The 18,485-nt window shown below is 33.6% G+C and overlaps 1 protein-coding gene across 2 annotated transcripts; it reads right to left on the bottom strand.

Annotated features, from left to right (window-relative positions):
- Window positions 1–9,154: 9,154 nt before the first annotated feature.
- LOC129224625 (uncharacterized) lies at window positions 9,155–18,071 on the bottom strand. 2 transcript variants are annotated; one of them, XM_054859109.1, is made up of 2 exons: window positions 17,866–18,071; window positions 9,155–10,941 (listed from the first exon to the last, which is right to left on the bottom strand). In XM_054859109.1, the coding sequence occupies exons 1-2, from the start codon at window positions 18,036–18,038 to the stop codon at window positions 10,443–10,445; spliced, it is 672 nt and encodes a 223-aa protein (XP_054715084.1). In that variant the 5' UTR covers window positions 18,039–18,071; the 3' UTR covers window positions 9,155–10,442. The 2 variants fall into 2 exon arrangements, with proteins under 2 accessions (XP_054715084.1, XP_054715083.1); XM_054859108.1 differs by lacking the exon at window positions 17,866–18,071 and adding an exon at window positions 13,839–14,126.
- Window positions 18,072–18,485: the final 414 nt, after the last annotated feature.

The following is an 18,485-nucleotide window of genomic DNA, read 5'->3' as shown; positions in this document are numbered from 1 at the left end:
TATTTTACCAATATGCAATGTTTTATGGTCATTTGTGATTTGTGAATTTTTAATCCATTTGTGATTTTTTAATCCGAAAAAAATCGTTCTGAATCAAATATATAGAGGCGTAATATTTTAAAGAGCAGTTCCTTACTTTGAGCTCAGCTGCACACATACGACTTTTGTGCTTAGCCCGGCAGTAAAAGAAAAGGCTATAAACTTGGAGCTCGACTTACGATGTAGATTGGCCGGAACAACAATCATTAAACAAATTCTTTTTTTTTTTTTTTTTTTCATTTTTGACATCTAGTGTAAGTTAGCTTTCTTGTACAAGTTTGCGTATTTGACTTCCGCTGAAAAAAAGCAAAGAAAAAAAATGTCTCTTACCAACATTTCCCTATTGTAAGTATTGAATCCGACACACATTTCTTCAAATATCTCGAAAACTCATTTCTGCAAATACTGCCGTTTACCTTCCCACGACAGAATATATTACATACTTTTTGTGTAATAGCCTTAAAAAGGTGGGGAACCGCTGGTGTAATGCGATGGTACAAATTTTAGTGTGTATCCTGGAACAGGGAGTGTATAATTAGCATGAAAGCTCAGCTGCTGTACTTCTTTTCACGTGACGCTAGTTTTTACGGATCAAACAGAACTCTGACTATTTACATCCTCATATAAATAATAGCCGATGATCGAACAACCCGCATGTTTCAACAATTAAACTCGCGCCACGGCATGATAATTTGATAATATGTTTTGATAATGTTTAATAGGCTTTATTGTGACAAGGCTGAACTCGATCCGGTAATTTAACTTACTGGTTAGATTGTCATTTCAAGGGAATGAAGAAACGTAAAAATGGTCAGCAGTGAACGCTATCCACTGGAGTTAGGGTTCATCCACTGGAGTTAGGATAAAAATTTCAACTATCAAAATATCACCAAATAGGCAATGGCTTTGTTCAAATGTAGAAGAGTAGAAGCAATTTTCTCCCGTCGTACCTTGATGACCGATTTTCTAGTATGGAAATGAGCTCTGACAGCACTTCTTTAGCTAAAAATATTCCGTCATGTTGCACTTTCTTCAAGTAGACTGAAACAAGAGAAAATAACTGAAAAACGTTTTCCGTGTCCTAAAGCAGTTTTCTCATTGTACCAAAAAATATTTTCTATGAATTTTAGAAATGTCATCCCAGTAATTTCTGACATGGTTCCTTTCACTGGAAAATTTCATTTAATTATTTTTTGAAAAAGCGATTAAATAAGTGCATTGCCTTTTTTGGTGACATTCACTGTTTAACTTGTTCCTCCTTTTTTAATAATTTTTAATTTAACTGTTTTTTTTTAGTAATTTCAACTATTCATTTATTTTTCTGAAAGTTTCATTTATAAATTTATTATCTTAAAATCAGTAAAACGTCAATAAAGCACACAAGAATTAGACAATTAAGGAAATTGTTGAAATTTGTTCTAAAATTGTTTTGAAAAATTCAGATTTTGAGATCGCAATTTTTCTAAAGGAATTCTTGTGAATTTTAATTTTGTGATTAGGTTGAAGTTACATAGGAATATCTTTTATTATCAGGACTTTGGTGGAATGTCCGCTTAAGAATCGAAAACAAAACAGGACCTTAACGCACTATTGTGTCATACTTCCTTTTGTGTGAAAATATAGACTGCTGTGGACAGGCAAACGGCAGTATCTGCAAAAATGAGTTTTTGAGATATTTGAAGAAATGTGTGTTAGATTCAATACTAGTGATAGGGAAATGTTGGAATTAGACAGTTTTTTGGCTCCTTTTTTTAGCGGAACCCAACTATGCAAGCTTGTACAATAAAGCTAACGTACAACAAATGACAAAAATGTAAAAAAAAAAAAAAAAGAAAAGAAAAGTTGTCAGTTACTGCCCTTTACTCGAACACGGCAGTAGACATTTCAGTAGGTTCTGTAGACAGTATCAGTCAAAACCTGTGCACATTTTTCGTGAAAGTTATACTGGTTTTTCTGACTAAATGTTGTCTAAATTTTTGTTGTCTTACAATGAAGGTCGTTTCATGAAAAACATCATTTTCTCCTCTTCATTGAGATGATTACTATAGGAGTGAAACTGCACAAACAATCGACCAATTTAACTACCATTAGTTTTGGAAGAAGAGTCTCGCATTAACTTAAGAGTAGCAAAGAGTGAAAATTAAGTCCAGAAACGGAAAAGAAAAACAAAAAATATGCCAAGGGTACAACGAACGTGTTTTTTTTTTTTTTTCAACTGACCAACTGACAGATTCACACCTTATCTCATAACCCTACTTTCCATTTTTCAATATTTACTGAATTACTTCATTTATTGTTGTTTTTTTCTTGCTTTTAACAATATGTTTATGACGCATCCAGGAGCGGACAGGCCCGCCGGCCCATCGACCCACAGGTCGTTGCGCCCTCCCGTCTGTGCGCCCTCGCGCTCTCAAACCTGTGCGGTTTTTTTTTTTTTTTTTTTGAACAAACTCGCCTTTGTTTTCTTTTTTTTTTTCCGCGCCCACAAAACCTGTAAGACTTCGGGTTTTCTTTTTTTTCTCTCTGTCTTTTGGCGCCCTCGAACTTGTGTGTTCTTTGGGAGTCAAGGTTGACGCACTCTTTGGGGACCCCAGACTGCCCTGGATACATCAATCCACTTTTTCTATCTTTCTTTCTTTTTTCTAGATTTATTATTCACGAGAAAGTAGTCCAGAAAGAAGGCGACAAGTTTTCTTAATTTGAGAGTATAAAATATAAAGCAGATTCGAAAATTAACATAAAACTAAGAATAAAGCGTTAGTTTCAAATATTGATTTTGATATTCCTCTGCAAAAGAAAAGTACCTTTTACTACAATGAATGTTCTTCAAATTATAAAAATGGTACGTAATAATTACAATATATTTTTTGCCGATCTGAAAATCTAAATATAAATCCAGAAAAACTAATAATTTTAGAACACAGAAATACTAACTAGCATTAAAGCATAATAAAAAACTCACCGTCCTTTCCTTTAAACAGTTCGCTTCCCTTAGCAAAATGATTGGCAGTCATAAGCAGAACGAAAAATGCGTGCATTTTGTCCTTCTAGTTTAAAGAGTTTTTGACTGTCACTTAAATAAAATTGGCAGTGAAAATTTTCTCAATCAATCAACAGGCATTGGGATAAAACACTGAGAGCTCAACGATAATAATGTGCTGACATGAAGCATTTTCAGTAGCGATGTTTAGAGTTGGTGTCCTTTCTTCTGACACTTTGAAGTGGTAATCGAAACTCGAACGCCATCGATTTATGCATATACAATTTATATAGTACTTTCTTAGAGAGAGTTTCTGTAAGTTACAAAGCTTAGAGTTACAAAGCTGGTGAAAGTAAAATCACTAAAAAGGGGCTTGAAATGGTGTTCTGAAAAAAAAAAAAAAATGCTTTTTGCCAGTTAAGTAATTTTTTCTTAATACCATAGACGATTTTAAATTTCATTACACCTTCATTTCACACGGGAGTTACGTTCCACGAAAATATTGCGTAAATTTGAACTTAACAGTAGCGTTAAAATAGAGCGGTAAAGTTCCAGAGATTAAAAATATATACAGTGACTCCCAAAAGTATTCGTACCCCTAACGACTTTCAATGAAATAGGACCCAATCCATTGATTGAAATTAATATTTTGGAATAGGTATTTAATTATAAGATCTATGATCTATTTTTAACAAAACTACACGAAAATTTTTAATAAAGCATTAAAACTTAATTTTTTAAAAATCAAAAACCAAAAAGTGCCGGAAATTTTATCTCACAAAAGTCTTCGTACACTTTGAAGAAATGTCAAAAAATTAGTAAATAATCTAACTTTTTACAAAATTATTATTTAGTAGAATATCATGCAGTATCAACAACAGCTTTTAAATGTTTGGGAATAGATTTCATTGTTTTTTCTTTCTTTTTTTATGGAATTTCTGAATAAGTATTCAGCCGCACTTCGAGTCTTACTGTTTCTAGTTCGCTTTTCTTTTCAATGGTGTATTTTCGTAATATAGCCACCAGTTATCTCCAAATATGTTCCATTAAGTTTAAATCTAACGATTGAGGAGATATTTCTAAACTTAAGGACAATTTTTGAGGCACCAAACGCAAACGTGTTCTTCTTAGCTTGATAAAAAACAAAGTTGTTTCCGATTGCCAAGTTTTGGGCTAATAGTTTTAAATTGTTTTTTGAAATATTTAAGTGAACAGTATGATTCATTATTTCATTGAAAAATTCCAAATTTCCAAGTCCTGATGCTGTTATGCACCCTCACACAAAAACACCTTCACCGTCCTTATTAACTGACCCAGCAAAGTTCTTAAGATTAAATTCCTCATTTTTTCTTCTATTGACAATTATACAACAATTTAACCCAAAATATTGAATTTATTTTCATCTATAAGTAAGACGTTGTTCCAAAAGGTTTTGAGCTTAATTATCATTGATTTTACGACGGAAAGCGTAAGTTAACTGTTTTTCGCACGAACAAGAAAATTTCTGCGGTAAGAGGTCCCCTTTAATCCAGCTAATCAGAGAACTTGGCGAACAATTTTAGGTGAAAATTAAATGTAAAATGTTTCATTCAATTCTGCAGAAACTTTTTCAGCGCTCAAATGTGTATTTTTCATAATTTTTTTAACTGTAAACCTCCGATCACGCATTGTTAACTTTGCCAGTTGACCTTTTCTTACCTTGTTTTCGATTCGATTCTTGTCTTTAAAGCATTTTATCAAGCACTTCACTATAGAATGGTATAAATTAACTAAGTTAGAGACATTTCAAACCAATTTATGGCTACTGTGAGGGGGAAAAAATCGAATTTCGATCGTGTTTGTTGTTTTCTACGCACACCTGCCATTTTAAAATAATAAGCAGAAAATTAGGGAATAAATAAACAAAAAATTAAAGGCAAATGACTACTGTCATTATAATTGATATAAACATAGAGATATTAAGTCAACTTCAATTTTTGAGTGTTGCAATTAAACAATTATATTCTTATTTTATTTCATACTTTTTAGTGCGAACCAAGCTTTTTGAAATAGTCTTTAGAATAGAAAAAAAAAAAAACATTTTTTTATATTTTAAAGCTTTTGCGTTTAGAAATTTATTTGAATACTGAGATTTTGAAATTTAAAACACATATTTACTTGTTACCTATCCTTCGTTGGAAAAAAAAAACAGCATTGATTTCATTTTAATATAAATGCATTGCACATAAATAGAGAATAACTTTTTTTTCCCCATTAATCTGTTTTCAGTCAATATTGATGATCTGTATGCTTGAATTTAAAAGCACTTTTGAACTAGTGAAAAAAAAAAAAAAACTTTTAAAAAGGCTCACAAATATATGCTTTCTTAAACCGTAGACATTTCAGTAGGTTCTGTAGACAGTATCAGTCAAAACCTGTGCACATTTTTCGTGAAAGTTATACTGGTTTTTCTGACTAAATGTTGTCTAAATTTTTGTTGTCTTACAATGAAGGTCGTTTCATGAAAAACATCATTTTCTCCTCTTCATTGAGATGATTACTATAGGAGTGAAATTGCACAAACAATCGACCAATTTAACTACCATTAGTTTTGGAAGAAGAGTCTCGCATTAACTTAAGAGTAGCAAAGAGTGAAAGTTAAGTCCAGAAACGGAAAAGAAAAACAAAAAATATGCCAAGGGTACAACGAACGTGTTTTTTTTTTTTTTTTTTTTCAACTGACCAACTGACAGATTCACACCTTATCTCATAACCCTACTTTCTATTTTTCAATATTTACTGAATTACTTCATTTATTGTTGTTTTTTTCTTGCTTTTAACAATATGTTTATGACGCATCCAGGAGCGGACAGGCCCGCCGGCCCATCGACCCACAGGTCGTTGCGCCCTCCCGTCTATGCGCCCTCGCGCTCTCAAACCTGTGCGGTTTTTTTTTTTTTTTTTTGAACAAACTCGCCTTTGTTTTCTTTTTTTTTTCCGCGCCCACAAAACCTGTAAGACTTCGGGTTTTCTTTTTTTTTCTCTCTGTCTTTTGGCGCCCTCGAACTTGTGTGTTCTTTGGGAGTCAAGGTTGACGCACTCTTTGGGGACCCCAGTCTGCCCTGGATACATCAATCCACTTTTTCTATCTTTCTTTCTTTTTTCTAGATTTATTATTCACGAGAAAGTAGTCCAGAAAGAAGGCGACAAGTTTTCTTAATTTGAGAGTATAAAATATAAAGCAGATTCGAAAATTAACATAAAACTAAGAATAAAGCGTTAGTTTCAAATATTGATTTTGATATTCCTCTGCAAAAGAAAAGTACCTTTTACTACAATGAATGTTCTTCAAATTATAAAAATGGTACGTAATAATTACAATATATTTTTTGCCGATCTGAAAATCTAAATATAAATCCAGAAAAACTAATAATTTTAGAACACAGAAATACTAACTAGCATTAAAGCATAATAAAAAACTCACCGTCCTTTCCTTTAAACAGTTCGCTTCCCTTAGCAAAATGATTGGCAGTCATAAGCAGAACGAAAAATGCGTGCATTTTGTCCTTCTAGTTTAAAGAGTTTTTGACTGTCACTTAAATAAAATTGGCAGTGAAAATTTTCTCAATCAATCAACAGGCATTGGGATAAAACACTGAGAGCTCAACGATAATAATGTGCTGACATGAAGCATTTTCAGTAGCGATGTTTAGAGTTGGTGTCCTTTCTTCTGACACTTTGAAGTGGTAATCGAAACTCGAACGCCATCGATTTATGCATATACAATTTATATAGTACTTTCTTAGAGAGAGTTTCTGTAAGTTACAAAGCTTAGAGTTACAAAGCTGGTGAAAGTAAAATCACTAAAAAGGGGCTTGAAATGGTCTTCTGAAAAAAAAAAAATGCTTTTGGCCAGTTAAGTAATTTTTTCTTAATACCATAGACGATTTTAAATTTCATTACACCTTCATTTCACACGGGAGTTACGTTCCACGAAAATATTGCGTAAATTTGAACTTAACAGTAGCGTTAAAATAGAGCGGTAAAGTTCCAGAGATTAAAAATATATACAGTGACTCCCAAAAGTATTCGTACCCCTAACGACTTTCAATGAAATAGGACCCAATCCATTGATTGAAATTAATATTTTGGAATAGGTATTTAATTATAAGATCTATGATCTATTTTTAACAAAACTACACGAAAATTTTTAATAAAGCATTAAAACTTAATTTTTTAAAAATCAAAAACCAAAAATTGCCGGAAATTTTATCTCACAAAAGTTTTCGTACACTTTGAAGAAATGTCAAAAAATTAGTAAATAATCTAACTTTTTACAAAATTATTATTTAGTAGAATATCATGCAGTATCAACAACAGCTTTTAAATGTTTGGGAATAGATTTCATTGTTTTTTCTTTCTTTTTTTATGGAATTTCTGAATAAGTATTCAGCCGCACTTCGAGTCTTACTGTTTCTAGTTCGCTTTTCTTTTCAATGGTGTATTTTCGTAATATAGCCACCAGATATCTCCAAATATGTTCCATTAAGTTTAAATCTAACGATTGAGGAGATATTTCTAAACTTAAGGACAATTTTTGAGGCACCAAACGCAAACGTGTTCTTCTTAGCTTGATAAAAAACAAAGTTGTTTCCGATTGCCAAGTTTTGGGCTAAACGTTTTAAATTGTTTTTTGAATTATTTAAGTGAACAGTATGATTCATTATTTCATCGAAAAATTCCAAATTTCCAAGTCCTGATGCTGTTATGCACCCTCACACAAAAACACCTTCACCGTCCTTATTAACTGACCCAGCAAAGTTCTTAAGATTAAATTCCTCATTTTTTCTTCTATTGACAATTATACAACAATTTAACCCAAAATATTGAATTTATTTTCATCTATAAGTAAGACGTTGTTCCAAAAGGTTTTGAGCTTAATTATCATTGATTTTACGACGGAAAGCGTAAGTTAACTGTTTTTCGCACGAACAAGAAAATTTCTGCGGTAAGAGGTCCCCTTTAATCCAGCTAATCAGAGAACTTGGCGAACAATTTTAGGTGAAAATTAAATGTAAAATGTTTCATTCAATTCTGCAGAAACTTTTTCAGCGCTCAAATGTGTATTTTTCATAATTTTTTTAACTGTAAACCTCCGATCACGCATTGTTAACTTTGCCAGTTGACCTTTTCTTACCTTGTTTTCGATTCGATTCTTGTCTTTAAAGCATTTTATCAAGCACTTCACTATAGAATGGTATAAATTAACTAAGTTAGAGACATTTCAAACCAATTTATGGCTACTGTGAGGGGGAAAAAATCGAATTTCGATCGTGTTTGTTGTTTTCTACGCACACCTGCCATTTTAAAATAATAAGCAGAAAATTAGGGAATAAATAAACAAAAAATTAAAGGCAAATGACTACTGTCATTATAATTGATATAAACATAGAGATATTAAGTCAACTTCAATTTTTGAGTGTTGCAATTAAACAATTATATTCTTATTTTATTTCATACTTTTTAGTGCGAACCAAGCTTTTTGAAATAGTCTTTAGAATAGAAAAAAAAAACATTTTTTTATATTTTAAAGCTATTGCGTTTAGAAATTTATTTGAATACTGAGATTTTGAAATTTAAAACACATATTTACTTGTTACCTATCCTTCGTTGGAAAAAAAAAAAACAGCATTGATTTCATTTTAATATAAATGCATCGCACATAAATAGAGAATAACTTTTTTTTCCCCATTAATCTGTTTTCAGTCAATATTGATGATCTGTATGCTTGAATTTAAAAGCACTTTTGAACTAGTGAAAAAAAAAAACTTTTAAAAAGGCTCACAAATATATGCTTTCTTAAACCAATTAATGAAGAAAATAAATTACTCCAGTTACCACAAGTAAAATTTTCTCTTTTTTAAAGAAAAAAGTTAATTATGAATTTGGCACTTCGATTCATTAATTAAAATGACCTCCTATAATCTAATTTCATTGAAAATGATGCATCAAAAATTTCAAGTGTAAAATCGAAGATGATCAGAAAACGTTGTTAAAATACTGTATTATAGGGAATGCATCAAACCAAACCAAAACAAATAAAAAAGTCTAAATAAACAAAATAATACTTTTAATTGTCAGTATAAATACAAAACATATTAGTTTGTATACATCTTTTTCACATACACAATACACATTATTTTCATACATTTGTAACCCTTTTATATACAATTCATTAAATGAAAATCACTTAAATTTTTAATTAATCAGTAAGCTCGTTACAGTTAATACGCGTAACGCCGAATTGCTTCACTTTACGTAACCTTTTCTCAAAAAGTATTTATGATAGAAACTTACAATTTTAAGATGTCTAAGATTTTACTGATAATGAAGTTTTCAGGCAAATCAGTTTATTTTATAATTTTTTAAATTTTAACCAATAGTCACTTTTAAAATAAAACAATAAGACCGTTTTTCATCATGAAAACAGCTCTTTAGGAAAAAGTGTGTATTAATGCATAAATTTTACTTTAGTATAATCATTAACATTCAAATAATTATGGTGAAATTTCTAAGTAAAATGTAAAAAAATAAGCTTTGTAGAAAAAGGAACACGAGTTTTCAAAATCGACGTTTCGAGAATATAGTGTCTGTAAATAAAAATGTACGTGCATTGTAAGGCAATCCTGATGTCTTCACCGTCTTTTTGGCTGTTTGAAAGACGAATCCAGGACCTTAGAGCAGGAATTAGTAAATGGAGGGAGCAAGTCCATTCATTGACTTAGCAAAAGCTGAAACAAAGACCTCAAGACACGTGACTAAACAACGACGAACGGTTGATATGTTTTGCTAGCGAAAAGAAACCCGATTCCTTCCAATGCTTTATTTTGAAGTATATCACATAACTTGGGTTTTTCGCTTCACAAATGGACGTCTTAACTCCCTCCATTTTATCGCTTCTCAATGGCCAGGACCACTCTTTTAGTAAAAAATGGTAGAGGTTAAAACTTAGACTGCCTTGGCTATCATAGCCAGTAATGTTTTCGTTGTGACCTGGCTATCATATCTGATAGCCAGTATCGATCATCAAATACGATAGCCCGTGCCTCAACGATTGCCCCGTGGTGAATATTTACAATTTTGCTTGGCAATGGAAGTTTTAAGTAATTCATTGAATAGTAGCACACTGGAATTTAGGGAGAAGTTGGATGGGATATATTTTCTACAAGATTTCCTTCTTGGATGGTCCCATCAGACAACTTACGACAGGTAGAAAGTGCATGGAGATTAAGATCGACAGAGACACTTACCATTCGTTTCATTGTGAAGATGTACCAGCAAAGGACGGTGGGTAAAAAGAGACTAGATAGTTGATGACTTGATGTGATGACTTGATGTCAAGTGTTTTAGAATGCATCTCGAGGCCCTCAAGACAAAAGAAATTTCACGTTTGCTTACATAAAATTTCTTTAACTGGAAACAACAGTGCATCGTCTGATGCATTTAAACTACATGACAACCTAGAACTTCCACAGTTCTTTGTGAAGCGATCTTCGACGCAGTGCATGATTCTTACGCCTTCACCTGACACAATTGCAACTATTTCACAAATATCTCCTTCCGAAATGACTATAAAATCATCCAAGATGACCTCCTGTTCAATTTGATTTGCATTGTTCTCCTTTGCTGCTATGCTGGACTCGATGCGGGTTTGAGCATTTGTAGAATAATTATTGATTAGAAACTCCAATTTGAGGCACCTGTCGGGGGCGGAGTAACAGGGAATGGGTTTAAATGCAATATTAAAACCTAATATGGTGATATCCGGACCAGAAACTGAAACGTCAATCTTCTGGTAGTGTTCAACATTCGTGAAGGTGGACATATTTCCGTCATATTTGTACTTTGTTGGTATTTCTAATCTAGAACAGTTTGCTATAGACCTAGAAAGACAAAAAAATGCATAATAAGAATCAATTTAAAATTGTCAAGTACAAATAAAAGTGAAATTGCTAAAGCACAAATTTAAATCATATTTTAACTCTCTAGATTATCGTATTTGAGTTTCATTAATCGACAGAAGTGATTCCCAAGCTGTTAGCCCTCCTAACAGAAAAAAGTTTCGAATCAACGTTGATGTCGTTCCTTTGGGAAAAGAATAACTTAATTGATTTTGTGACACTAGTGTCTAGAGACTTCGTTGAGTTCTTCGTTATTCTTCTTTTCAGTGAGGAAAATTAGGAACGTCCATTCAGGGAAGTCTTTCAAAAAAGATTTTTCCGCTAATGTGCTTTACAGCAAAATATATATAAGCGATTTTAAGGAGCGTATCGTCACACTGCTGTTTTTAAAAAATCTTGAAGAGATGCTCAAATAAGTAAACAAGTAAATAAACAAACAATTAAAGCATGCATAAAAATGTAGTATTAAAAAAGTAAATAAAATTATGAATAAATGAAATTGCAAACTAGTTTAATTTATTTATTCATGTTCTTCAAATTAAATTCTTTGAACCTCGATTTTCTTCTTAAATACAATCCATGAAATGATATGCAAATAAACATATGTACTTCTTCTGATGCTTCTTTCTTTCTCTCTCTCTCTCTCTCTTTCTCTTTCACATTTTCTTTTTCTCTATGATCTCCTTGACTCAGAATGTGCTCTTTATTGTTGCATCAGATCTTTTATTCCCACTTCAAGGAATCATTGCAAGATCCATTCAGTATCTGAATGGCATTGTATCAAAATCTATTCATTGTATTTGATTTTTTTATTGCATTGCATTCATCACTGATGATTCATCATTGAATGAATGAATCCCATTCATTCATCATCGTCTCATACCAGAGGCACAGCAAGGGAGGGATATTGAGTGTCAACCTCCCCCCTCCCCCCCCCCTAGAACTGTCGGTTCAGAGCTGTATTGTCAATCCTACTGGTATTTTATGCGCATGTAAGTATGTTATGACCACATCCCCCCCCTCTCCCCTCCGAAGTTGAATTCGTAGCTTCAAGTACTAACAACAAACATTCCTTTATGTGAGTGAAATTATCCGATGAATTTGTCACTATGAAATCTCCCAACAGTGTATGGAAGGATTAAGAAATATAACTAACTCTCTATGTTTCTCTGTACTCGGTACACTTCAATATTTTTTACGATTGCTACCTGGCTAACTGAATAGGGAGAGTGCTCTGTAAGCATAAAGAAAATTCTGGCGTAACCTTAAGCAGAAATTAGTGAGACGTTACGCTACAGTTACATTACCATGGTGTAACCTTCCGCAAGCGATGTATAACTTTACACCAGTAAAATCAGTTCAGTTACTCCAGAGCAGTGGAAGCAGCTACGCTGCCACCGATTTTATGGAGTAAGGTTACATAAACATTTTTGTAGTGTATCCCAAACCCACTTGGCTACTTTCTCCAGAGGTGTATCTTGTAAGAAAACCTTAAAATGTTATAAGACTGTTAGCGTTAAAACACTTACGGCCAACTTACCTGTTTAAATCTTTGACGCAGTCTTTCTGCACGTGTTAGTCGTTTTTTTTTTAGAAATAATTAACATGCCCTCGTGCTACCTATCTCTTACCAATTGAGGCAGTGAGAAGCTTACTGATGCAAGTGGACGCTTTAAAGTTTTGAGTAAAACGTGGGTTAAGTTGAAACCATAAGAAGGCTTTCATTGATATTTTTTTCTAAAACACGCGGTATAGCAGAACTTACTAGGATTACTAATACCATCTCTTGCCCTAAAACAGATAAGAGTTACCTATAGAATTTGTTCTGGTAATCTCCGAATTTTTAATTTTGGCACTGACTCCCCTTTGCTTCTAGGTACTTCAATTGACTGTCATTTATTCCACCATCAAAAATTACTAAATCCCATTGGGCCACAATTCTTTGACTGCACTTTGACGCAAAATGAAACATGCTTCGGTTGTTGTTGCAAATTAACCATAGCATAAATTGTGTGTGTTGCTGCCGATACGAAACCAGCCCATCACCGACATTTCATGAAGCTGTGGATGATCAAAACTTCAAAAACGGGGCAGTTTGTTCTGAAGGATTGTCCTGATCCGGGGTGCAACCTTTCCCCAAAATTCAGACACAACAGATACATAATGCGGTATAATCCCGCTTGGAATTTTAAACCATGCTTACGACTAACAGTTTACTGAAATATGTCATCAATAAAAAATTATCTCATATTACCAGCTTAATTTGGAAATCTGAAAAAGAACTTGAAATATGAACTATAAAACATTTTTAGACGAGCTAGTTATCTTTGACGCTGATTTTCTGCACATATTATTATTTTTTATTTTTTTTTTACATATTGATTAACATGCCCTCTTGTTGCCAATCGCTTAGCAATTGTCTGTTATTTATTCTACCATCAAAAATTACTTTCACCCAACGCCACAATTCGTTGATTGTACTTTGACGCAAAATGGAAACATTCTTTACAAATACAAATGTGACGACCAGCAACAGGCTCTGGGCCCAGCTAGGCTGGTCCTAGTCAATTAATTAGTCCCCAATGAAGATCAATGGCCCTCTTAAAGCTATCCACTCCCTTGCTCATTACCGCCTCTTCCGGTAAGCTATTCCAAGTGCCCACGACCCTGCTAAAGTAGTAGTTTTCCTGATTTCCAAGTTACCCTAAGAATTTAAATAGCTTAAAACATTTTAGTTGTTGATGTAGAAACATAGCAACAATGATGTTGTTGATATGTATTTGATTCAATTTGCAACAATTATGTTGTTGCTATGGAATAGAATAATTATTTATTGAATTATCCAGAGAAAACAATGTTTATAAAAATAAACAAATTACCTTGTGTTAGATAAACAGGACATTTCACTTTGTCGATTTGAATTTTTGTTGTCCTCCGATTCGGAAAACTGACACAAAGCTTCAGAAGTATCCACAAATTGGAATTTTTCCAACAGTTTTTCCCAGTCTTTTGTGGCCACAGAAGTAAATCTGATATATTTCATCAGATCTTTTGTATATTTTCTCACGTTTTCAATGGAGGCAATCGTCCCACGACCTTTACACTGTTCTTCTCCCCAAAGCCAAACAGCTTGCATCAGTTCGCATTCTGTGTCTATGACCATGTAGTCAAGCCTCAAGATATCTTCTAAAGTCGATTTCGAAGCGCCGAGGAAAGATTTCGAGTGAAATATCCTCTTTGCGTTTCTTGAGACGTATCTAAGACATAGTCCTTGAAGTTTGTCCATTTCCAAAAAAGATGCTTCTTCGTGAATTGAAAATACTGTCTGGGAATTCAAAATAACATTATTCAAAAGGTAATTTTCACAAACGCTAAACAAATTTTCTATCATATACTTTTTGGCCACGTAGGCAGCTTCAAAAGCATCTGATTCGTTCTGAAGAACAATGCTGTCAGAATACAAATACCTGAAAATGTGTCCCAACATATTATCAATGGATAACGTAAAAAAAATACAAACAAATATACCTTTAAAGACAAAATTATGATTAATACTATGTAGGTTTAGTGCACCTCAGGATTGTTGGCATTCATCCTTGGACGAGTCCATTTCATAGTCGGTTGAAAACAAAAGAAGCAAGGATTGCCATAACACACTTTTGGCGAAACAAGTTTTTACGCAAAGCGACAATATTTGTTAATAATGAGAAAAAATATATAACAACAAACTCGCACTGCCATATTCTCCCTTAATGTGCCCATTGTCTTTTATTTGGGGACTTGTTTTGCCTATCGCGTTGACTACATTACTCATTTTGTGCGAATGTCATGTTCTTGATTCTTCCGCCGAGTGTCAACAATACTGAGGCGCACTACGATAATGCATTATTTATAATTAACTATAATAGTATATCTCCCCGATTTGGTAGAACTCGATCTAACCAGAATGTTTCACCTAACATGTCTCAGACCCTTCAAATGTAAGAGAGAATATTCTGGCAGTGGTGTTTCATATGTAACTTGATGTTTATACTCATTAAATGGATCGTCAATCTCACAGTAATGGTACTGATTCTGTTTGGCTCACCCTTCGCAGATGTTTGAGATGCTAGGCAAAACGATAGCCAGAATTTTCCTATCAAAGACAGGAAAATATTTGTTTTATCAACGCTGATGCAGAAAATAGTTAACGTCCAAGCTGCATGATTATGATGAATGTTAAGATCCTTTTAGTGTTTATTTGGCCTTGAATACTGTCGGCGAAATTATATTCCTAGTACAGTTATGGATCGTGAGGGTCGAAATGCCTCCACCCGGAGGGAAACTGAGAGTCAAAATTCTCTAGTGGTCCTGGCTGCCTACCAAAAGTGGCGCTACATGGGAGAATGGATGCCAGCCCCCGGGGAGTGCACTGTACTTTGTTCACGAGAAAGATAGACTAGATGTAAACAAAGAATGCAACATTTGGCGATCTCAATCACGTTGACGAAAAACAGAAGGGCGTCAAGCAAACAGTAAATGCGAATACTATTGGTTTACTTTTTCCTTATTCCTGAGAAAGTCCCCAAAAATGGCAGAGTGGCAAACCTTTTTTGGTAATCTATTTGTTTACTTTCGGTTAATCTTTTCCTTGAGCAGAGTATAGATCTAAAGGGTGTCCCAAAATTAATGCAATATTTGAATTTGCCGCCATTTTTGCAATAAATGGTTGGCAACCCTGAAAAAAGAACAATTTGACAGCTGAGTGTTTAGGGTAATCAAAAATGGAGCGTTATACGATACAATAACGCGCTTTCATTATTGAACAATTGTTTCAAAAATAATGAAAGTTGAGGCTGGTCAAGCAGTTACTGTTATTGGCGCTCGGTATCGCAACACGGTAATGCACGGGTGGTTGTGGGCTTGTTGACATAGACCTTTGAATTCAAATAACCCCATAAAAAGAAATTTAAAAATGTTAAATCACACCATCTAGGGTGCCAATTCTGATGACCGAAATGAGAGAGTACGCGACGAGGAAATGCCTTATGTAGTAATTGAAATGTTTCACTCTCTCTAGATGTATGGTACAATAACACCCCATTTTTACTAACCCTAAGCTCTCAACTGTCAAATTGTTATTTTTTCATGGCTGCCAACAATTTATGGAAAAAATGGTGGCAAATTCAAATCTTGCGTTAATTTTGGGACACCCTTTACAAAAAGAGGAGCCATTGCGCAGCTCCATTGCGAACAACAATAACACACAAGAGTTTTCAAAAATCTTTACTATGTTTAGAAGTATGCGTAATTGAGAAGTACGTAATTGATAATAATCCGTTTTTATCATGAATTACTCTGCGCGAAAGCAGGAAACTGTTGGGTGATTCTACTGTCACGTGCGGGACAGTTTAGATAAAATGGTCATTACATTTTCATGTATATACAAATTAGTAATGGCTAGAAGTTAAAAATGTGTTGACCACGTGAAAGTACTTGACTCGTGTGAGTTGTTAAGCAAAAAATCTTCTTCGAACTTCTTATTAAAATGGTACTTTTTAAATGAAGTTTACCTGTCACGCATGGGACACACTTTTGGACAACTGCTTTAAAGTTCTTTATTCTTGCAATATATCCTTCCAGTCTTTTGATGCAACTTTATTAAATGTATACTTTGCTTTCTATTAATTAATTTTTAGTGTTAGTTTCAAAAAGAAACAAATAACATGCCATTTTCAAAGAGAATCGGACATTTTGTCCCGCAGGTGACAACTCCATATTTCATGTCAAAAGTAATTTTTAAAAAATTTTATAGACAAAGATTTTTTTCTCCTAAAATACCACACAAACACGTATGATGCCTTTGGCAAAAAATTTTGGCCTTTTACACGTTTTGAAATTAAATATCAATCTGTCACGTGCGAGACAAAATGTCTGCTTTTTCGTGGAATGGCTCTGTTAAAGGTTTGTGAACGACCCCTTACGATTCGTCGCCTATCCAAAAATTATTGAAATTTGGTTCATTAGATCGCGGATAACTTTTTAAATTTTAAAGACATCCAGCTGGAGCTTCAGGATCTATCTGGGCTTTGGATTATGAAAGTTATAAATTGCTATCTTTCGCGCATGAACGGTGAAAAATTAATTGCTTTAAACGTTCATATTTCATTAAATTTTCAATCTTTCAATCTCAAATTTTATTTTAATGTCTATCTTGAATGCTGTCAAATATTCGGAAAGTTTAGTAATGTTTGATGGAATACTCTGTGTGGGATGTGAGCCGAAAACCTTCAAATAAAATTTGTATTTTTGAAAGAAATGCTTAGGGGCCATTCATTAATTACGTAAGGAATGATTTTGGCAATTTTCGACCCCCTCCCCCATATTCTTGGGTTTGACCCCCTCCCCTAAAGTAAGGGTATGTAAAGATTTTTTCAACCCCCCCCCTCCCCCCTCGGGACCCTTACGTAATTAATGAATGGCCCTTTATATCTGCGTGGGTATAAGAGATATTTTCACGAAAATATATAAATAAATTCTATATAGTTCATTTCCTCATTTCTGAAATTTATAGCTTATTCCCAGCTATTTACTATGAAGAATGATCAAAAAAACCTTTTTTAGTTTTCTCAATTTGTTTCTGGTCCCCTAAATGAATAGTAGATTCAACTTTTATTGGAAAATGACAACTAGAGTATACCTTTTATGTGAAAAAAATTACAGAGAATTGGTCTCTTATTTCTGGAGGAATCCGTAAAATGTGAATTTTTGAAAGTGTCCCAATACTTTTGGTCGTATAGTGTACATCAAAACCAAAATGGTCCATCACGTACCGTTTGAATATACCGCATTGTTCGTTAAACTAGGGTCCGTTACATCGAAATTTAAATGTATCAAGCATTGTGAATGAAAATTGTTCATACGTACTGAAGCATGATTTCAAATCCTGCCGCTGTGACATCAGGAACAAAAATCGGGGATTTCTCTGGCATCTTCCCGAAAAGCATCGTCTCGAACACGTGACTTCCCATCCCCAAGATGACTTTATGACAAGGAAATCGCTGAGGTGGGTCATCCACCATAAAGATGACGTCACTCATCGAGTCGCTGCAGAAGAGACGCGCAACTCTGGCTTTCAGGTCCCACTTTTGTCCCAGTCTGTCTTTTCCCATGTCTGTAGATCTAAAAAAAAAAAAGAAAAGAAAAATAAAGATTTAAAAAAATACTTGTAAATGAAAGAGGTGACATTTGTGTACAATTTGATGGAATAATACATTGCGGCTGAGTAGTGGAGGCTAACAAATCACCAATCACTACTTCTAGAAAAATTTAATTTTCCGTGAATTACTATTACTTTAACTGCTGTATTGGTCAAAATAATCATCACTCTAAGTGCTAAAAATAACAAGAGTTTATTTGAAACTTTTTAATGTCTGCCTTTTGTTTGACTTTATGCATCGATCTTTTCATATTTTATGAGGTTAAATTTTGTAGCTAATAGTTAACAGTGGATTAACTATACAATAGGAAGGTGAAACAATAAATAC

The sequence above is a fragment of the Uloborus diversus genome, chromosome 6 (assembly GCF_026930045.1).
Source record: "Uloborus diversus isolate 005 chromosome 6, Udiv.v.3.1, whole genome shotgun sequence".
Classification (NCBI taxonomy): domain Eukaryota; kingdom Metazoa; phylum Arthropoda; class Arachnida; order Araneae; family Uloboridae; genus Uloborus; species Uloborus diversus.
Note: the sequence above shows the minus strand (reverse complement) of the source record. Positions and strands in the feature narration are given on the sequence as shown.

What these genes read in the sequence shown, in the direction of transcription:
- LOC129224625 (XM_054859108.1), bottom strand. Translation starts at nt 14,122, where the DNA reads ATGGTCATAGACACAGAATGCGAACTGATGCAAGCTGTTTGGCTTTGG. An exon ending in TCCTGTTTATCTAACACAAG is followed by an intron (nt 10,942 to 13,838) that starts GTAATTTGTTTA and finishes TTGTCTTTCTAG; the next exon opens with GTCTATAGCAAACTGTTCTA.